The sequence below is a fragment of the Aythya marila genome (genome assembly GCF_965140915.1).
Source record: "Aythya marila genome assembly, chromosome: 8".
Classification (NCBI taxonomy): domain Eukaryota; kingdom Metazoa; phylum Chordata; class Aves; order Anseriformes; family Anatidae; genus Aythya; species Aythya marila.
Window position 1 is genome coordinate 2163653 of NC_139049.1, and position 22345 is coordinate 2185997.

General features: G+C 35.9%; 1 protein-coding gene across 1 annotated transcript in view; it reads left to right on the top strand.

Moving 5' to 3' along the window:
* The window catches only part of ABCD3 (ATP binding cassette subfamily D member 3), a 30017-nt gene extending 9525 nt beyond the window's left edge, over nucleotides 1-20492 (top strand). The window contains exons 2-23 of the mRNA XM_082765857.1: nucleotides 1968-2004; nucleotides 4316-4414; nucleotides 5221-5309; nucleotides 6504-6573; nucleotides 7295-7392; nucleotides 8052-8175; nucleotides 9241-9297; nucleotides 11209-11351; nucleotides 11679-11748; nucleotides 13113-13182; nucleotides 13301-13398; nucleotides 13477-13568; nucleotides 14103-14191; nucleotides 14271-14343; nucleotides 14993-15056; nucleotides 15419-15496; nucleotides 15587-15652; nucleotides 15753-15842; nucleotides 16088-16207; nucleotides 16639-16743; nucleotides 16910-16966; nucleotides 17519-20492. Coding sequence (XP_082621983.1) covers nucleotides 1968-2004; nucleotides 4316-4414; nucleotides 5221-5309; nucleotides 6504-6573; nucleotides 7295-7392; nucleotides 8052-8175; nucleotides 9241-9297; nucleotides 11209-11351; nucleotides 11679-11748; nucleotides 13113-13182; nucleotides 13301-13398; nucleotides 13477-13568; nucleotides 14103-14191; nucleotides 14271-14343; nucleotides 14993-15056; nucleotides 15419-15496; nucleotides 15587-15652; nucleotides 15753-15842; nucleotides 16088-16207; nucleotides 16639-16743; nucleotides 16910-16966; nucleotides 17519-17596 — 1867 coding nt within the window. The 3' untranslated portion in view covers nucleotides 17597-20492. The remainder of the gene's footprint in view (nucleotides 1-1967; nucleotides 2005-4315; nucleotides 4415-5220; nucleotides 5310-6503; nucleotides 6574-7294; nucleotides 7393-8051; nucleotides 8176-9240; nucleotides 9298-11208; nucleotides 11352-11678; nucleotides 11749-13112; nucleotides 13183-13300; nucleotides 13399-13476; nucleotides 13569-14102; nucleotides 14192-14270; nucleotides 14344-14992; nucleotides 15057-15418; nucleotides 15497-15586; nucleotides 15653-15752; nucleotides 15843-16087; nucleotides 16208-16638; nucleotides 16744-16909; nucleotides 16967-17518) is intronic.
* Nucleotides 20493-22345: the final 1853 nt, after the last annotated feature.

Genomic DNA, 22345 nt, shown 5'->3' on the forward strand with positions numbered 1-22345 from the left:
CATTGTTAAAGCTCTATTTTCATCAGGTTTTCAATTTACAAATACTTAGCATTTACAAATATAAAGTTTAAGATAAAAATTAATTAAATGTAAGTTCACAAATATAAGATCACTATTTCTAGACAATTCTTTTCCTTTAATGAACAACCAGTTTCAGATGAGTTCAGTCACTTCAGCTACCGAATTTTTCTCTACAGCTACTATAGGAAAAAGTGTTTTAATAAATACATCAAAGGTTTTCATCTGCCACAACAGTTCTGGGCCCCATGTTCCTGATATTACTGTTTTGATGTATTCACTCCTGATCCTTTTAAAGGAGCAATAGTTGTATATTGAATGTTGTGACTTCAAACATTGGCTAGCCCTGAAGCAATGAAGGTGGGATTTATGTGTTACTGCAAGTCATGAATCATCCAGAAAAATACCCACTTAGTTTGATCCTAAGAGTACTAAGAGTAACTCCATAGAGTACTGCTTTTCTCCTTGTCCCAAACCAGATGTGATTGGACGCCTAATCGGATCCATACTTAGGGCATTTTTAAAAATAGGTTATTGTTCTGTACCTTGAAAAATTAACAGATGTGTTGAGCAGGAAAGAAGTTTCTAGTACCAGCAGTCATCTCTCCTGTCTGCCATCTACTGTCTGTCTTGTTCTTTGCTCTGTGTTTTGCACAAGTAGTCTTACAAGATTTTTATCTTCTCCTCTCAGGTGTATGTCTCACCATTACCTTTAATTAAGTTCTTGTTAAACTGGCATCTCTTCCTTCTCACTTTTCTGGTCTCTTCTTTTCTCATATTCTGCTGCCTTGCCTCTTCCTTCCTTGTAATTAAGTTACTTTTCTTCGTTGGTCAATAGCATTCAGATCTGTAGTCTAATCATGGCAAATTAAACTAGCCATAGTTTCATCCTAGGTACTTTGGTCATGGTGCTTTGAAGCACCAGTGCGAGGTGCTGGTGCTGGCAGAGGTGTGGGGTAACGGGTCACAGGGCAGCCTGCAGTTGTTTCGATGTTGTAGGCAGAAGTACAGCGCCTTACTTGGTTTCTGCTGCCCTCTCACTTCCTAGGTGCTGTCTTGCAACTGTATGAATATTGCAGTTTTGAGGTCAGCCTAATGATAATGTTTTGTACGATATGGTAGCTTACAACATAATATGGGTAGCTCTCACTTTTAAACTCCATAATGCATAAACTCTCCCTGTGGCTTCATGTGCTTATTGGATACTTGAATGGTCAGAAAGGAAGGCGAACTGGAACTGTATTACACACCAGCCTGCGTTGTTATAAAAGGGGAAAAAAGAATACCATTGTATTTTTGGATGATTGTTTAGTACGAGTTGATAAATGTTTTTCCTCTAATTGCTCTAGAAGACACAGGGAAAGAAAAAAGGGCAGAAAGAAAACCAGCTCCCCTTCCATTGCGCATCTTTACGGAACCTTGGTTTCACAGGATCTAACTTCTTTCCCCCCTGCAGCACAGGCTTATGAAAAAATAATCTTCACATGTAATAAAATGAGTTATTTGAAAGTAAAGTACCATGCAAAACAAATCTGTTTGGCTTGTGTAGATAGTGTGAAACATTGAAGTTGGATTGCTGAATCTGCATTCATGTAATTTCATTTGTAGTCACTGGAACCTCATAGCCATATGAACAAAGTGTGTTACAGGCATAAAAACACTGGGCATTCAGGCTACAAAAGACAAGGTGAAGCCAAACTTGGAGATGAAAGAGGTAGGTTTCCTGCATGAAACCAAGTGGCAGAAGGGGTAGCATTTCATGGAAACAGTATAGAAGTAGCATGTAAGTCTGACACAAAGGGTAGTTGTACTGTGAAGACACTGTGCTGCTTTGGAATAAATAGATAGGGATAAAATTGCAAGCTTTTGTTTTTGTCTCCTGCATGTAGAGATCAAGGCTATGAACTTTGTACTAATAAAAAGTAAAATACTTTATTTTTCTTCTACAGTAAAAGAAGTGGAAAACAATCACTGCAGAACAATGAGGTAACTATTCCTTCATGTGATGTTATTGTAGTAATTTTAAATGCTATTGTTTTTTTTGACTTTCAGTCCCAACAGTTTTATTTTGGACACTATGATGGATATGATGCAAATGTGGCTTGCATGATACCTTCAGACTTGCATTGGTGAAACAAGTAGAGGAATTAAATTTATGCAAATTTCAGCCATATGTGATTAGAGCTTGATGTGTACCATGTGCTTTTTCATCTCTTCGTGCTTTATGAATGTTTAAGGACTAGTTTTGTAAGTTTGTCTACATGCTTAGCAACAAATAGCTGCCTGTAGATTTGGTAGCATCTGTAATTGCTTTCTATTTAAGACGGGAAAAAAAAAGTATGCAACGTGATGTAGTCTGACCATTTCTAAGAAGTAATTCTCATAGGAGGTTTGGCATTTTCATGATTTGTGTGTGCTCATTTATTTTCAAAGGGGTGTATCCCTTTTAGTCAAGTTTTTTTTTTTTTTTCCCAATGCTAAAATACAACAGTTAACACAAAGGGCAGAGCCCATGATTAGAAGTATAGAGTCCTGTCATGGTATGAATTGATAACTGTTCCAAATACTTCAGTCTTTGCTGAAAACTGGAGAAGAGGCTTGCACTGGATATTTACTAACATGCATGCAAGTATCATCATGTTAGCTTCTCGCCAGACCTTTACTGCAGTATCTGCCATAAAGAATTGATTCACAGACCAATAGCTATTTTACAAATTTTAATTATCTGTCTGTTATTCCTAACTATCTTGGATGTAATTGTACTCAATGAGGTATTAAGAGTGTAAGGAAATACCTGTGGGAAAGAAAATACTGGAATTAATTTAAGTTCAACGCCAAGGTAGAAACAGGGAAGACGTGATTAAAGAGGAAGGAGAATAAGTTCAGCTCAAACGTCAGGTACGTTTAGCCAGGTATCCCTAGAAACGTTGCACATCAGATACCACGTTTGTCTTTTCTGTTCCAAATAAAGCAGTGATTTTGTAGTGGGATGCTTCTTACAACCTAGACAGCAGTCTTTGTTCGTTGGACTGGCTTGAATTTGTGCATAAAAATTCTTAAAATATTTTTATCACTTACCGTAAAGCATCCTATCAGAACAGAAGTTTTATCTGTAGTTTCTATTCATACATGTTTGTTTGAAAGGGACAGAGCTCTGGCTGTCATCTTCCTATGGAAAACAGGCTTAGGCTTATTCCCAGAGCATTCAGAGTAAATTGGTGCTTGCTGGGGCTCAGAGCTTACAGTTGTTGCATCTGAGAACAGCAAATAAAAAGATTAGCCTGGACCCTCTGTGTAAGCTTCTGGGGTTTAATAATACTTGGGAATTGGAGGGGAGTCGGAAAAGAGAAAAGATGAGTGCTTGATAGCATTGTCCAAATTGACTAATGGTGAAACAGAAGCTTTTCTTTCTACTTTCCTTGTCTTCACTATGTTTCTCTAGGTTTTTCTTTCGGATTCCATGTTACAGTGTTACTATGGATACTGAAAATTTCTGTTTCACACGCATCTTGGGTAGCAAAGACAGCAGTATTAAATTAATAAGACAGGGCTTGTTTTAAGTACACACATATGCCCTTTTGGTCTGTTTTCAGGACTGAATCCTTATGTCACAACTGTAGAAGAAAAAGAAAAGATCTGGACCATTACTTTATTAAAATACTCAGTTGGGACAGGAGATAGGGCTATATGATTTAAAAAAAAAAAAAAAAAAGTAACTGACACATGAAAAAGAGGTACTTGAGTGTGGGAGGGGGTGGTTAAGTCTAGTAGATTTATTTCTCAAAAGCAGTGTAGTGCACTCCCAGAGAAGTAAAGGAATAACAAATGCTTGGTCCACTTGAAGCATGTTACTGCTATATAGTCAAGGATTTTAAACTGTTGATGGTCTAGAGAAAAGATGGAATACATCTTTAAAAATACTGGCAGATGATGTATTCCAGAGACACGCAAATTTAAGAGAGAGCAAATCGCATTGTAACCTATAATTGGATGTTTTAATGCTGTGGCCTGCATTGTTTGTGTATTACTTTTAATGTAAAATTGAAATACAATTTAGCATCATGGCAGCTACATGTATTTCCTATTGCAATTTGTTCTGGTGGCTTAGTTCTTAGCATTTCTGGTAGCTGTTAAGGCATACAAACCTAATTTGTAAGTTTCATTTAACTTGTGTCTTAAATCGGCAGGAAAACTTGCAAATGCTGTAGAAAGAAAGTAGCTGTAAATAATGAGGATAGGGAAAGTATTGCATAATTTAAACTTACTTTACTTGTTTTACTTGTTCTATGTGGAACAGAAAGAGGGAAAGAAGGAGCGAGCAATGGTGGACAGAGTGTTTATTGCAAGAATATGTCGAATTCTGAAAATAATGGTCCCTAGACCACTTTGTAAAGAGGTAAGCATTGCCTACAGTTACAAATAAAAATGAGTAGTTTTGGAGTCACGTTTTCTCTTGCAATTGCACTAGATTTTAAGTGAAAACATATCTTGCTTGGATAGGACCAAGCTGTAATACATATTTTAAAATAGCAACATAACACATACATACAAAAATCCACATTCATGTTTGGTTGTTAGATAACTAAAAAGTTGCATGTTAGATCACTAAAGGTGCAAAAAATTGCAAGGTAAGCCATTGGCTGTCAGCGAGTAACTATTGCCTGCAGCATATGTTCTAAAAGAGCATCCAGGTTTTGCTTGATTCAATGCAAGGTGGTTCACTTCTCCCTGTAAGTGCTTCACATCTCTAAATAGTGTGCTGTTCGTCCATAACTTTGCTTTTGTAACTTACGTGTAGGCCATCTTACCATGAAGTCAAATTGTCCCTGCAAAGAAAGTCTGTTAACAGCATTTCAGGAAAGCTATGCAAACTAGAATTTAGCACGATAAGATTGTTTGCCTCAGGATCTTAGTCATGGTTTCCAGATCACTTAAGTTTGCTTTAAAAAAAAAATAAAATTGCAACGTGGATGAAAAGGGAGAGCTCTGACAGCTCACATACGAAAAGGAAGCACAAAGAAAGTGGAAGCAGGGATGGACTACTGAGAAAGAGCGTAGAGATATTGGGCATGCCAGGTTGGGGTTTGGAAAGCTAAAGTTCATGAGGAATTAAAACTAGCAAAGAGATTTGATGGACAGCTAAGAAAAAATGTGGTGACTCTTATCCACTGTTTAACTTTTAAGTTTCTATTTTTGTACTAGACAGGTTATTTGCTGCTTATTGCTGTGATGCTGGTAGTCCGCACGTATTGTGATATTTGGATGATTCAAAATGGAACAGTCATTGAAAGGTATCTATAAACTTCGTTAAAATATTCCTTCTGATGTATGACAGGGAGTGTAGACTGGTTCAGACATTTTATTCCTTCCTTATTGCTTTAATAAGCAGTTGGAAACACATATAGTCATGATTTTAAGGGGAGAGAATTCTACTTTGGAAAAGGAAAAATAAATAATTTTTGAAAGTGCCTAATAGCAGAATAATTTATTTTATTTTTTAAGCCAAATTTACCTCTTAGTAAATGATTTTTCAGTCTTTTCGTCACTTTGTGTACACTGACTAGAGGGTACTTTGGAATAGTGGTATAGTAAATTTCCAGTGAGGTCAATGTACGGGTCATTATAGATCTGAAACAGAATTTTGGGCTTTTTGAACTACATAGTTTTAAAGTTCAAAATGACATAGTATTACAGGAGAGACTTGTAGAGTTTTGTAGAATGGATATTGATTCTTTTCCGTGATGCTCTTCTGTGTGCCTGTCCCTGCCTTCTTCCCTCTACCATTTTGCTTCTTACTTTTTTGTTTTTGCTTTTTTAGAAGAAAAAATATCTCTAAATTTATTTTTTTCAAGTGTTAGTGTGTTAATTTTAGCTTGAAAATTTTCAAGAAAATGAACATGCAGTTGCATTTCTTTGGGAATGCTTTGCAGATAAGGCTAAAAAAAATCCTTTTTTTCTTTTAATTAGTCACAGGTAGTTGTTGTTTAGCTGTGTGTATCTCCTGTCCACTTAAAGGGATTTGACAACTGGTTATTATGCAACAATTGGTACGCTCTATTCTCTGTTCTCAGTTTTGCTCCTTATTACCCTATTTTCCTTTTTTTTGCCTTTTTCTTCTCTTTCATATTTTTACTGGGTTTTTGTCATACTTCTTCAATTTCATACATTTATCAAACTTGCAAAAAATGAGTGCTACTGCAGCACCCCAGCCTGACCAGGTCAAAGAAGGAAAGGAACTGGTGGTATTCTGTGACCTGGTATTGCTGAGCCCTTAATGGGAGCAGTTACTGCAGGAACAGAAGGCCGATAGTTGCTTGCATTGGGTCAGTTATCACTTAACTTACGGAAGTTTGTCATACTTGATCCTCCTAGATGTCTTCACCATGTTTTTTTTTTCCTCTGCTATGTGGTCCACTGAGAATTTGTTCACCTAAGAACTAGTTTGTTTCTTTTGTAAATAATGCTTAGCTTATGGTTGTTTGCAGTGCTATCATTGGTCGCAGCAGAAAAGATTTCAAGAAATACTTGTTCAACTTCATTGCCGCAATGCCTGCTGTAAGTGTTTTTTCTTGTCATTCTTTTAGGAGAAAATATTTTAAATGTTAAGAATTTGAGGACAAGACCTAAAATGAGTGTCTCAGAATCCATGGGAAATTGTTGTTTTACATGAGGATCTGTATTAAACAGATTGCTGAAACATCATCCAATCCACAGAATGCTATTATGCAGAAAAAGTTATGTCAGAAAATGCAATGTAGTTCTAGGGTGCTTTTGATACCGTTGAATTGATTTCTTTAGTGATTTCTTTAGTCTTCAAATTTTAAATTTCTTACAGCTTTTTCTAATTTTTTTCCTCACTATCTTTCCTTCAGCATGTCAACATCTGACCCCTGCCACATAAAAGTAATTGTTACTACTGAATAGATAAAATATATTGTAAAGCAGGTACATTAAAATTAATCGACTGTTTTACAGTCGTGATTGTTAAATGATCAAGATATGTTTATTATATCTTTATCCAAGCTAAAGATATGTTAACTGAATGTTGGTTTATATTAGATCTTTTGATGTGGTGAATCCCACTGAGAACTGGAGTTGTCAAAAATGTAGGTACAAATCAGTGGTCCTGCAGACACTGTATGGTTGGTGTTAACAGTATTGTTGACTCTAAGGGGACAATTTACCTGCTTCATAGTGTTTGCATAATCTATGCTGCAAACTGATTGAGCTAACTTAGGCAGGAAGATTTAAATACTGAAATACTATCTCTTTGTAGATTTCCTTAGTGAATAACTTCTTGAAATATGGTCTAAATGAATTGAAACTCTGCTTCCGAGTAAGACTCACCAGATACCTCTATGAGGAATATCTAAAGTAAGTAGCACCTTGTTCTTAAACCATTAGATATTAACTAAATTGATCAGAATCAAAACAAATCATTTTAAGCCTATAGTAAGAAAGTAGCATGGTGCTTAGTAGCTGTATTGTTTAGAAGAGTCTTTTGATCACTATTAAGGATAAGTGGTTTGTCTAGGTTTTATATGGCATGAGGTACAAACACAGCAGAGTCTGCGTTTTGTCAATGGGACACAAAAAGTACACACCATACTGCTCCTATTAGTAGGTGAAAGTAACCAAGGGACTTCGGGAGTTTATTTAGCGGTAATAATCCTGCAAACTGGATTGGATGCATGAACTGCATGTAGTAGCTTATATTCTTCAGCACTGAGTTTCGGTTGTCAAGTATGCTGATGAAGGGTTCATGAAGATTTTTCTAACTCTAAATGCAACACCAGTGCATACAGCAGTCTGGAGCTGAGCTTCGACCAAGACAACAACTGGGAGCCTAAACAGTTCTGTAGGATTTAATGTGGATCTCTTCACACAGAAGCATGAGCGATGTTGACTCCATACAGTCATAAAATGTCTGCACTGCTTTCCCCCTTATTGTGTAAGAGGTTTCCAAATATTTGAGACCCCAAGATACTGATTTTTTTCCCCCTACCTCTTAACTAACCATTGTTTTGTTTCAGAGCTTATACATACTACAAAATGGGAAATCTGGACAACAGAATAGCTAATCCAGATCAACTCCTTACCCAGGATGTGGAAAAATTCTGTAACAGTGTCGTGGACCTGTACTCAAACCTTAGTAAGGTAAGTCTTTTCAGAGAGAACTTTGAGTAATAGGTGTGGATGCTTGGAACCTTATTTGCCTGGGGTATAGTGCTGAAAAAAGGACTGTTTAAAGTAATATATTGTAATTTTTCTTTCTCTCCGCAGTTTCTGTGATCTCTGCTAAAGCGTTATTGTTGATCGTAATAATTTTTCATAAATTTTCTTTTAAGGAACTTAATGCGTTCTTTTGCAGTTAAACAGGGATGAGTATACTTTCTCAACTAGTTAGATTTCTGAAGAAAAACAATTGCTCCTTTTTCATTAAGTGCAAATATTATTTTGGCCAGGGAGGTATGGCTGAACAAGCATTTCCCAGTGTTTCACATGTAAACCTTTGTTTTTTTTGAGATAACAAAATAAAAAAAAAAAGTCTAAAAATGTCAGCAGTATTGTTTCATGCTTTGTTGTTTGTACAAGTATAAAGTAAAATACAAGTTAATGTTTTCAGAAACTTTTGGCTCCAAAATCTGTAGATCAAGTGCTCTAGATTTGACAGAGAATACTTTGCTTTCAAATTGTAATATTGTTTCTATCAGGTACATGACCAACTATATGGCATTATTTTTCCACTATATTTCTCACAATCATTTGTGTTAAGAGGAGGATGTAGTCCAACTTTATGTAGGTGGGTAGCAAAGAAGAAGTTATTACAGACTTAAAATAGCAAACTACTTTGTTTATATAGTATGTATTTTGTCTGATGCCCCCATTCCTGGAAGTGTCCAAGGCCAAATTGGATGGGGCTTTGGGCAACCTGATGTAGTGGAAGGTCTCTTTCCCCCCTGCTGGGGGGAATTGGAACTAGATAATCTTCAAGGTCTCTTCCAACCCAAGCCATTCTGTGATGTTCAATTCTTGAATGAATGTTGTCAGGAAAATATGTTGAAAGTCCTTTTGTTTTAACTGTGTGTGATGGGTTAACTGCAGTACTGTGCTGTTAGTGCAGAGTGATAGCTGTTCTTGGGGAGGTAATAGTTTCTGCACCACTTTATATTCATATTACATTGGTGTTCTAATGCTTTTTTTTCTGTGCATCTGTTACAGCCCTTCTTGGATATAGTTTTGTATATCTTCAAGCTCACGAGTGCAATAGGAGCTCAGGTAACTTGAGAGTTTTCAGCATTTTAAGTTTTCCCTTTGTTTGTACCTGTTTCCCTTTGGTTTCCCATTGTATCTGTTTGGAGTCTGAGGAGAACATTAGATGTTAATTATAGATTGAGCTATTTGAAAGGATGTACTAAAATACTAATTTATGTTTAGTGTTTTGAATGCTTTAGTGCTTTCTATCTTGAGGCACGCAAGGTAAAAACAACTTGTGGGCAGTCAACTATCATAAAACCCAAGAAAGCTCTTCAATTTCTTCTAGCAGCTACTTGGGAATCCCTTTAGTACAGTACTCTTCCTGACTGCTTATATCTTGCATGAGTTTAATTAAAGGGAGAAAATAAGTTTCCTGTTTCTTTGCAACCTCTGTAAAGGGGAGCTGTTCTTTGCATCGAGCTTAATATGCTTGCTGATGGAACATATGAGGCAGCGTTAGGATAGCAATTAGAGACCTTGTGCTGTTAAAAATGTTTCTTAAATGGCAGACTACGCAATGTTTAGTTTGCTAGGAATCTTTTCCAACATGAGAAGAGTTGTAAGAATCATGCTCTTGGGCAGGAGCTCTGTTTCTTGTTTCCTTGCTTGCTCCATTCATATATATCTTACATATTCCATGTATAAAAATTTCCATAAAATCCTGTTATTTACTACTGTAATCTGTTAAATTGAGTTTTTATGTTGTACCTAAGTAATTTTAAGTAGGGGAAAGATGAGGATATTTTTTAAATTGCATGTGATCCACAAAACTTAATTGTAAAATCAAAACACCAGTTTCTGTTAAGACTGCAGTCTACAGACTTGCAGCCAACATCATTAAGCTCTCAGCTAGCATTTCTACAACTGCAACCATTTCTTTTAAATAGATAAGAAAAATAATTTTAATGTGTGTATGGGGGGAGGAATACATTTGTTATCTTTGGATTCTAGTCTGCATTTTTGCCAGCCAGCATACTTTGTTTCATTTGGTAAATGTAGAGAATGCCAAAGAGCAATAGTTGTTTTTTCCCTGGTATTACAAGGTTACTGAAGTTCTTTAGCTTGAATTAAAACAACTATTTTAAGTAATAATAGAAATCTAATGTTACTGAATCCTGTATCACTAGGAGGTCATCTTTCCTTTTAATGAGTCAAATCATTACAAAAATTGTTTACCTTAGATTTCTGATAATGCATTTTTTCAAGGCTTCAACAAGTAGCAGCTCTTGGGCACGTGATGTAGATTTCGTAGTAGTGGATTGCAGTAAGGCTTAGCTGAATCTAGGTAACTTTTACAGTCTTACAAGACTTTGCATTGCTTTCCATAATAGGTAGTTTCACAGACAGTTTACATTAAATGCAGTTTATGTATTTGGCTTTATTCCATGCCACTCTCAGTAATGTTCAAGCGTGTTATGGCTTAAGAGACTTATTTTGCTGTTTGGGAGCCCTTGTGTTCTGAATCGTAGGTTCCAGAAGAGATCCCTACCAGGACTGCTCACGAGAAGCAGGAAATGTTTTAGAGATGTATAAATCAAAGAAATGAAGAGGGGATTGAAAGAGCAACTACTGTGGCAACGTAGTAAAAACAACAAGAAGTGGGTAGAAATGAAGGAGTGGAAATAAGAAAGGACCAGGAAATTATTAGTAAAATCAGTAGGGAAAGTAGGAGGTGGAGGTTGCACTGGGTGATGATAAAAACTTGAGTAGAAGACTGGGATGAGGAGGGTATTTGGGGACAGGGAATTAGGAGGAAGAAAGCATTACCTACAGCACAAAAGAGAAGGAGCGAGTTGGGAATTGTAAGAGGTTGGTAATGCAGACACATGGAAGGAAAGTATCAAGGAACTAAAGCTTTCTGTGCATTTTGGGTACAGATGTTGCACTTGAAAGCATTAGATGGTAAGTTTTTTATTCTTTTCATATTTACAGGGTCCAGCTAGCATGATGGCATACTTGATTGTTTCAGGGTTTTTCCTTACACGTTTAAGGAGACCAATTGGCAAGATGACTATCATTGAACAAAAATATGAAGGGGAGTACAGATACGTCAACTCACGGCTTATTACAAACAGGTATAAACTTACTTGGTTACCAAGATATGCCACAGAATTACTTGGTCAGTTATTATTGTTAGAATATGGTCTGAAAGTCTGACACAATCAGTTCTGAGCGAAAGTGTTTACATCTTTATGCAGATTATTATTAAATAATTCCTATTTTCATTATATTTCTAATTTGAAAGAAAAACTAGCTGTAGTACAATAAACTTATGTTTTATTGTGAGAAGATACAAGTTTCAAGTTTCATTCTTGTTTCAAGTGAAAAACAGCTGTTTGTGTTTTGTAGTTGACTCTGGCTGCCGTTAAAAAAAGTTTCATTCTTTGTGTCTTTCTTTAAAGTGAAGAAATTGCTTTCTATAATGGAAACCTGAGAGAAAAACAGACCATTCACAGAACTTTCCGTAAACTGGTAAGACTTTATCTTTCAAAACATTATAAGCAAAACTGCATAATTTTATCATGGTGAGTCATAAAGTTTAATTTACCATTTTTCATTGACTTTCTCTCAATTCTTTCTCTGTTTGTATATCATCAGGATTTGTGAAAGGATAAAGGCTAGAGAAAGGTTTATCTAACTCAGTCTCAGTTGAGTTTATTGAAACAGCTGATTACATACTTGCAATCTTAAAATCACTTCAATTATTGCCAGCTTTGCTTTAATAAGTTTCTGTGTACAAGTTGGTACTGTGATTTCAACTACAATAATTATTATGCTATAAATGTACTGCATAAGTAGTCTTTAAGGTTCATGTCAGAAGAAAGGTGATACTATGTAATACAGAAATGGATCTTGGAAATCTGTAGTATATGAGTTCTTGAAAAGTTGTCATATACTAATTTCTGTAAGAGTTTGTTGAATAACAAACAACTGTATTAAAAGACTTGCATTTCTTATTCTATTCAGAATAACTGTTGAATACCAAAAATGTAGTGGGATGAAAGTGGAGAACGTAAAGGAAAAGTTGAAAATTGGAAATGTCCAAAGTGTGTGTGTCAGCAATAATAGTTATTCAAACTCTACTCATAAGTCTCCTGATTAAGTCTTACTTTCCAATTCAATTGTAGCTTTATTTTTTAACACTGATTTTTGTCTGTTCAGCACATTAAAAATTAAAACATTCCTATCTTGCTGTTCTGTGTGTGTAGGTCTGCCTTGCCTTTGATTCCTCTTCTCATGCATTTAGAGTATGTGTTCCGGACTGAAGGACCCTCTTGTTTATTTGTTCTTCTACCATCTTTTTCCTTAATTGTTTCTGTGTTTTGTTTTGCCATATTTCCATACTTTGCCCACTTTTCCTTTTCTTTCTGTTCTTGCTGCACAACTTTTATGCTTTCTTTCTCATTCTGTTGTATGTGTTTAATTTAGAACTCGATTTTAAGCCCTTCCCTTGGTCATGGTGTGTATATTAAATGGAGGTGGCTTGGTATTTGTGCTGCTACAGTCATCAAACTTAAAAATAGATTTGTAGGCTATAAGCAGAATGTAGTTTTCTGACAGAATGGTCTTTCTCTTGCTGCTTAATTCTTTTCCACCGACCACAGTTAATGTTTTCTCACTGCTTTGTTTCAGGTGTAGATCATCTTGATCTACAACATAGATCTTTGCCAGCAGGGACATATGTAGAGCTTGTCACAGTTAGGCCATAGGCATTGTTGGGGTATTCATGACTTACTGGGAAATAGCTATACTTGGAATCAAATTTCTATAAAATAAGGAAGGAAAAAAAAAAAAGTAAAACAAGTACTGACACTTTTGTTTCTGTTACTTGCCAGGTGGAACATTTACATAACTTCATCCTGTTCCGGTTCTCTATGGGTTTCATTGATACTATCATTGCCAAATGTAAGTGTTTGTCCAGTTCTGATGGACTGTAATAAATAATTAGGTGGTAAATTTTTCACAGGAGAATTCTTATTTTAATTGAAGCTTTTAATGTTTAATATTTATCCTTAAACTGCAGACCTTGCCACTGTGGTTGGTTACCTGGTTGTTAGTCGTCCATTTTTGAACCTGGCTGATCCTCGTCATCAGAACAGTACCCATGCAGAACTTCTGGAGGTAAGCAGAACAGAATTAAAAAAGTTTCTCGAATGCATACTTCATTAGTTCACCTACAGAGACTTTATTTTACTCTAGGATTACTACCAAAGTGGAAGAATGTTACTGAGAATGTCTCAAGCTTTGGGCAGAATAGTCCTAGCAGGTCGTGAAATGACGAGATTGGCTGGGTAAGCATAATAGTAGTTGCATGAAATTATCTTTGTTAAAGTTATGTTTTGGCTGTTTCTCACCTCTTTTTAAGAAACTGGTAACTGTAGAATTAAAATAGAATGAGCTATGTGCTTTATTCAGAACAGTAAGTCTAGAAATTAAAAACATTTTATACAAAAACATTATATTTGAAGATATGCTAATTATCTCCACTAATAATTTTGTATCTGGAGAGCAGCAGCATACAGTTTGAATGGTTAGTTGAAAAGACATTGGCAAGTACATGTAAATCAAATGTGTGTTACTTATTTTGCAAAAATATTTGGGGGCTTTTAGTTAAGAAAAATCATTCACTAAAGTATAAAATGCTTGGCTGAAATGGGAAAAGGTGCTTCCAAATATTGCTAGTGTTGGAGAACCTCAGTGCAACTCTAAAATGTAAACTCTTCTTTTTCTGTGGGTTGGAGAACTTTGTCACTTTGGCATCCTAGTAGAGTATTCATTAGAGCTTACTTCCAAAACTTCTAAGGATTATTGTTTATTTTCATTAGTTTCACAGCTCGAATTACGGAATTAATGCAGGTTCTGAAGGACTTGAACAGTGGCAAATACCAGCGTACTATGGTATCGCAAGAAAAAGGTAAATGGGATGTATACTATGCAATGCTTGTGCCTCTTTGTGGTGCTGCAGTTTCTCATACTTTTTTTCTTAATTTAAGATGCAGATAAAAAGCCAACTTTGCCTTTGATACCTGGATCTGGAGAAATTATCAACACTGATAACCTTATCAAGTATGTTTACAAAGTTCCCATGACTTCAGTATTTTTAACATTGTCTGGATTCTTAGTCTTTTCTTCTACCAAGGTTAATAGAGCTCTTAATACACTTTTTTTTTCATCCTGAAAAACGTAGTAGTACTACTAAAACCAAAGTGTAAAGTAAGGCAAATCAAGAGATTGAATAGCCTCAATCTGGTCAATGTGCAAAGCAGATAGTGGAGCAGAGGGGAAAGGGGGCAGGGCAGGTAGGAGAAGAAAAGAAGTGATAGACCTATTTAAAAAAAGACAAGCCAGCAGACAAGACTTTCATTCCGTGTCCTAGAACTAATGGAATATACTACCAGGTTTAAAATCAAGTGCATCCATAAATGTAGATTTATTTCCATAGGATACTTTGGAGGCCAAAGATATAGAAGGATAGAAAAAACAAATACATGAAGGAAAAAAAAACTTTCAAGAGGTTTGTTAAACACTCTTGAAAAATGCTATCTTAATTTCCTTAGCTATTGATAGTAGGAAAGTGGGACAGTGTACTGAATGAAATACTGCTAGTCTTGCCCTAATCCTGAAATCTTTGAGTAAGCATGCGGTGCTAGCTGCTTTTAGGCAGCTGCTCTTATTTTGATATATTTTATCTTTTTTAACACCCCAATACAAATAGGTTTGATCACGTTCCATTGGTTACACCTAATGGAGATGTTTTGATTCAAGACCTGAATTTTGAGGTAAGCTTTTAAATACAGAAACATATATCACACTCCATATAATGCTTTAAAGTGAAAATGATAATTTCAAAGGTGGTCTGAGTTAAAAAGAAAACAAACAAAACAAACAAACAAAAAATTTAAAGAGCTGTATTTATAAGGCGTGCTTAACATTTAAACAAAATTCAGCAAGCTATTTTAAAAACTAAAAAGCTAGTTTAACAAAAATGCTTGTTAGAAGCGTGTTTTCTTCCAGCTGCAGTTGATGCTAAAGTTGGGGGGGGGAAAAATTAGTGTTGGAAATCACACATTAATGTGTGTAACTACTGTGTACAGCAGTACTTTCTAACTACTGTTTTAATGTGTTGGCTTTGCATTTTTAGGTTCGATCTGGTGCAAATGTTCTGATTTGTGGGCCAAATGGGTGTGGGAAGAGCTCACTGTTTCGTGTTCTTGGTGAGGTAAGGAAGCCTTCAGATAAACAGGGAAAAGTCTAAAGCAGTGTTGTGATTGAGCTTTTTTTTCTCAAGTTTAAACCTTTTTTCTTGCAGTTGTGGCCTTTGTTTGGTGGACGTTTAACAAAACCTGTAAGGGGAAAGTTGTTCTATGTTCCTCAGGTGAGGTGAAGTGCTTTAATTGACAATAAAATTCTTTCTTCCTTCTTTGACTGTGTGTATAAATATTTGACATATCTTATTGTTTGTGACTTTGTCACAGAGACCATATATGACTCTTGGAACTCTCAGAGACCAAGTTATATATCCAGATACTTTAGAAGATCAACGTAAGAAAGGGATTTCTGACCAGGTAATGATGAGCAGTTCATTTACTCATCTTAAGTGAGACAAATTGCTATGCTTCAGATTTAAAAAAAATAAAATAAAAAAATACTGAAGTCACTATTAAAAACACCGCATGTAGTATATTTCTAATGCTTGTTGTGGTTGATTGTACATCTGCATAGCAGTGTAACACTTCATAACCTTTTTTCAGTCACTTTTTTTTTTTTCTAAACAAGTTCACTTAAGCTTTGTTATTACTGCTCTATAAAGGTGCTGAAGGAGTACTTGGATAACGTCCAGCTTGGTCAGATCTTGGAACGTGAAGGAGGCTGGGATAGTGTTCAGGACTGGATGGATGTACTCAGCGGGGGAGAAAAACAGAGAATGGCTGTATGTCACAAAAGCATAAACACTTAACAAATATGGTATATAAATTGCAAATGCAGTCTGAATTTTAAGAGTTCTTTAACAAATAATAGTAATTTATTGAAAGAAGAACACCAAAATATGGAGTACCTGAATATTGAGAAAACTAGCTAAAGTAAGGCTTACTTGTGCTCCAGATTTAATAGGAAACATTGAACTTCTACGACTCCTTACATTTTGTTTAAATAAACAAAAGTTTTTATTTTATTTTACAAAAAAGGATAATAAGGATAATACACAGTACTCAAATTTTCAAGCTTCAGTAAGTGCCAAATTAAAGGAAATTCTGTTGCATTGTAACAGGCAAATTTTGGACACAGATTTTTAGTTTAACTTGTCACATTTTAATACTGGTTGTGGTCCTGTATCTATTGTAGTTTTGGTTTGCATTGCAGATGGCAAGGTTATTTTATCATAAGCCCCAGTTTGCAATTCTGGATGAATGCACAAGTGCTGTTAGTGTTGACGTAGAAGGCTACATTTACAGCCATTGCCGAAAGGTGAGCTCTTTCTTTTTATGTCACAGTAAATAAAAACTTGCAGTAGTCTGAAAGTTTGTATTTATGAATTTAATCTCTTCAGCTGTTAACAAGCTGAAAAAAATACAACTTAACACGTTAGAAAAATTAAATTAATGGTTTTGTGTGTGCTTTCTTCTTCATTTAGGTTGGCATCACTCTCTTCACTGTCTCCCACAGAAAGTCACTCTGGAAACACCATGATGTATGTAGTCTTTTCTTTTGCTAAAGATGTCTGTAGTTGGTTAAGGTTTTGTTGTTTGACTTCTTCTACTAAATTAAGGGTGTTCATATTTTGCTTCTTAATAGATCACATTCTGTTTTAATAAAAAGATAATTCTTTCATAATCTAGTTGCGGTATTTGAAATATTCTTACAATTTGTGAAAGGTGAAATAACCAAAAATATGTAAGTGTCGGTAAAAGTAGCTTGAAAAATATAATAGACTCATACAGTCTTAGACTTCTTAGCCTGAAAACAAACAAAACCAACAAACTTCAACCAGAATCCAGTAAAGAGCATGGAGATTTTGCTTTCAAAAGATAGCCAATATACCTATGCATAAGTCCATCTCTAATACATGGACATGTTTTCTTCCAAATTAAGGTATTACTGTTATCACTTTTTACATAAAATGACTGAGGAGGAATACTGAATTAACACACAGGGATGAGTAAACTACTTTATAAATGCATAAGTTAATTATATTTTTGAGCTGAATAATTTTAAGGGGTTGATAATGTATTTTTTATTTCAGTTTTACTTGCACATGGATGGCAGAGGGAATTACGAGTTCAAGAAGATAACTGAAGACACAGTTGAATTTGGATCTTAAAATTCATAAACTGAACTGCTACAGAGACTGATGATTACTGGAAACACATAGAATGGCAGACATTGTACAAATAAACTACTTAGCTTGTTTTTAAACAAGTTAACTAGGGTAACCTAAAACAAGCTGTTAAGCGTTTACTATTATGTAGGATATTGCTAATTGTGTATATGTTGGTTTAATTATTAATATGTACTAAGAATGTCTTTATTCTTGTGGTTTAAAAACCTGCCTAAATTAAATTGGGCTTAAATCAGTGTAACCTGATTCATCCTGGGATGCAAACCATTTGAAATCAGCTGATTTGACTTTTGTAGACCTTCTTACCCTTCAGTGAAAAGCCCTGTTAAAATTAGGGTTGCTACCTCTCTCGTTCCTGCAAAGCAGTCCTGGATTTTTTGCTCTCTTCTATGCATATTTCTGAGTTCTCACATTGTGCAGGACATAATCCCATCTTCAGATCTGTGCCCTGTTTGGCTGATGAAAGAGCTTTTTCCTTGACCAAGCCTTGTGATGTAGCCAATATGCCCTTGCTGATAAAGAATGGAACTAAAAGGTGAAACTAACTCCTTCTGCTAAGAAAATTAAGCTTGTTCTGTGCTGGGTTTGGGATTCCTTTCACATTTGTCTGCCCATAGTTCTTTGCTGCTCACCAATCCCATTCTCTTCCAATTTATCAAGGCTCCTTTTCTTCTTCCCCACTGCCTTACCTTTTCTGTCATGGCAATGAAGAGTTGGGAGGAAAGGACTGACCAAAAAAGAAAGGGAAAAGATAAGTGATGTAACAAAAAAACTTTGTGCCAGTTTCAGCTCTGAGGAAGCAAATAGCTCCCACAAGTAAAGTGTGGCACCAATCATCCTCTTGAAGTCGGTAGGAGTTAGAATGGACTCAAATCTTCATTGCTCTGAAAAATAACATTAACCTGAAAATGGCAGGCAGATGTCTGTCCTGTCTGGGTTCAGTCCTGTGATACAGCAGCTACTTTTCCTGAGTCCCTCCTTTTATCCCTCTTCAAAAAATCAGATCTCCTAATGGTTTTAGCTGCTCTTCAGATCTGAATTTGAAAGTAAGTGATAAGGGTACTTCTTAATTACTTTTCCAGTCTGTGAAGCCTAAAACAATGTTTTGTCCTTCAAATTTTTCTCTATTTCTGTTGTGAGGTTTCTTGATTTGATAAATATTACTCAGCATTGATTCTTGCTGTTGTCCACAAATTGCTTGTCCCTGCTGGTTTTCTTATTCCAGCTGCCAAATCCCCTTGAAGAAACCAAACTCTTTAAACAGTTTACAGTAAACTTATTTCCTCTCCCTCTGTACAAATGATTACTGTGGTGGCCATGTGAGTTTTACAAAAATAAATGCAGCAAGGTGATTTTTGTCATCAAGGAATAGGAAGGTATAACTCGAACTAAATCACTGTTTAGGCTTTAAAACAAACAAGAAAACTGTTGTACAGTGAAGGTCTAGTAGTTCTTTATTGTTCCACATAAGATTTAATATATGAATGCACTACATGAAGGCATGCATAAAATATGCAATAAGTCTGCTCTGTGTATCTTTTATCACAGGTTTAGATTTAAAAAGGTATCTTTTTATAAAAATGATATGAACTTGGATGTACTGCTGTCTGTTAACTTTACCCAGTTTCACTGTTTCATGTTAAGTTTGCTACCTGTTAGTATTTTTCCTTTTATCATAGTTCTTGGCCATATCCATCACTGCTAATAATCTGTCATAGTACTCAAATGCAAACAGCTAACCTAGTTTAAGAATCTGGTGATCACAGTAGACTCATTTTACAATGCATCAATGAAAATCAAAGTGTAGCATATTCAGGAGCATAAGATGCCAGAATAAATTTTTGTGCTTGGTCCACAAGACAACAAATACATAATCGCATTTTACTAATTTTTTTTTCTGTATGCTCAGGTTCTCATATCAGCCTAATTTATAATGTAGCAGGTAGCAGCATGCAGTATGTGAGGTTGTAATCTTCTGTTTTTAATTGTAACTGTGAAAATACGGATGCCAGATATTTTTGTGAAAGTTGTCAGCACAAATGCAACTTCTTTTCTTGGAAGAGGTCTTTTAGTAGCTTTTTAGAAAGAAAGAAAAAAACGAAAACACTTTAAAATGAGAAAGTTGTTATTGTCCCTGTGACTAGGGCAGTGGAGTAATGGATTTGAGATGCTGTAACATATTTCTAACACAAGCAAAACCACACACGACATACTTTTATATAGAACCCCAGCAACCAGTGTTGTCTTTACAGGTCAACTGGTTAATAACAGAATTTTGTGTAAACTCAGATTTAACTAAAAAAAACAAAGTCCAGTTCCCTAACCAAGGAGGAATAGGCTTGCCTTTGTAGATGACATGAAATTCATTGACGTGGAGGATGCTGCTGTCTCCTTAGGGCCAGGACTTTTTCCCAGTATATTTAGAAAGACTAAAAAATCCATGCTTGATTGTAAGAGGCTTATAAAGAAAGTACAAGAAATGACTTAGAATGGTACTTCTAAAAGGCCTTAAAGTATTTTGAGGTAGACTTGGTCTAATGAATGATTATAAAAACATAATGAAAATGATCAGGTCCCTGCTATGTTTCAGAATTGCACTGTGATACTGTGTTTTATCTCTTAGGTGTCTTTAATAGCACAAGTTGGAAGTTTGTAAATTGGAATTCTGATTGATCTCAGTAAGGCAGAGTACTGATAAATATTTTCAGTTTCAAACTGTTGGCGATTTGAAGACGGTACCAGTAGTATTTAGATGGCTGCATTTCAACAGCGGTGGGAAACATTCCTGTATGTAAATACTGTAAAGTGCTTTGGAGGGGGAAACGGCGCTCTATCAATGTAAGACATTAAGTGCCTCTGAAATAATAAATCTACAGACAAAATACATCTAAGCTTTTTACGTTTATTCATGTGATTAGGAATTGTATATCCATATGGTTGAGTGCATGTTAAACAAACGCTGAATTCCTTAATAAGTCAATTGACTTGTGTTCAACTTACAAAGTCAGTAGCACTGCCTGAAATTTCCCTTGGAATCAGCCAGATAATGCCATCCAGCTGTAGGCTTAAGAAAAACATGAACTCAGTACTTGAAGATCTGTTCTTAGATCAATCAGGTTACAGCTGCATTAATCTGTTTTAAATCTGCATTGATTCTGATCTCTCTTCTCTTTTTCTCCACTGTCCACTTCTTTTCCTCTCAAGGCTACTGATACTGTAAGGGTGCAGGCCTCAATAAGATTAACAGCAGTACTTACGTGGTAATTATTTTGAGTGCTTCCTAATCCTTGTACTTTGGGGAAAAATAGGTTAATCACTTCTGTCAGGATACTTGAAACTCACTTGTCGAAGAGTGAAACCAAGATATACTTAGATGAACTGATACTAAGTGTCTTATCCTGTAATCAGTGCTTTCTAATGTTAATACCATTTTTTCCTTCTCTAACTGAGATTACTTTTGCAACAAGTGCGTTGTGTAGCATTCTTAAAGGGTAGGGCTGCCTTTGGAAGGAAGTTTCTCAACTAGGGATTCAGTCTAAAAATCATTCTACTTGTCTGATGAGCTGGATGGAAAAAAAAAAAAGACCTTTTATGTCATAAATGTGGCATTCAGTACTCGAACATTTAGGGCAGTGTGGTCTTTTATGTGTACAGTTCTGGACTCTGCTACCCAGTTTGTTTCCAAACCCTTGCTTTGTATGCTTGAACACTAATTCGTCCTTATGTAGAGGAAAAACAGTTTATGTAATGGTACAACTGAAATCATGGAGCAACATGTTCAAACTCATTTTTGATAATCTGCAATCTCCTGAGGTTGTTCTGTACCCTTGGTCCAGTGTATCTGAACAGTTTGTGATGTCCAGGCTACTGTCCCTTCTTAGCAAAAATTGAGCTTTCTTGAGAAAGACTGCTTGGTTGGGAGTTGATGGTACACATAAAGCGCAAGACTGGAATGATCTGCAAGGTGTACAGACCATTGTCAGCCTTGTCATCTTCCATTCCCAGAGCAAAGCGTGCATCACTGCATAATTTTTTTTCCTTTTTTTTTGTAAGAAAAATCCAGCTGCCTTCTGACCCTTGTAGTTAATCTGGGAAAAGTTGGCAGTGTGAACTCCATCCAGGCCAGTACTCATGTTTGTTGTAGGGATGCTCCTTGCCCAAATGAGGCATGCACAGTGGAGGAGACGCACCTGGCTAGACAGCCCATGTATAAAATTACTTCAGCACCATTTGAGGGTAACTTGTACAATAAAGAGAAGTCTGGAGGCATTGCCACTTCTCTAGCTGTGCTGTATACAAGAGAAGACTGACTAGTGAGAAACGAAGTAGCAGTGTGGTTCTCTTCATGGAGTGCCACCATGACACTTACTTGACAGACTTTTTTTTAATGAAATAATAACTGGAATTGACAAAAGAGTCGTTACACCTTAGCAAAATTGGGGATTGTGTTTCTTAAATGTATGTAGAAGTGTAGTGTCCCATAGCTTAGCACTGGAGAGAGAGAATTCAGTGACTTTTATTTTTTATTTTCCCCCAAATAGAATTCAGCCTTCTGCAGACCCAACAGATAGCAGTGCATTGTCTAATCTCAGTCTCCTTCAAGCTGTCAACATGGAATTCGCATGTCAGGATTCTCATCTGTGTCCCCTAGTCCAGAGTGAGTGAGTATACGAAGTAGAAGACTTTAAAATAGAGTGCTGCAGGAAGTATATTTGCTCTTGTGTGTGCAAG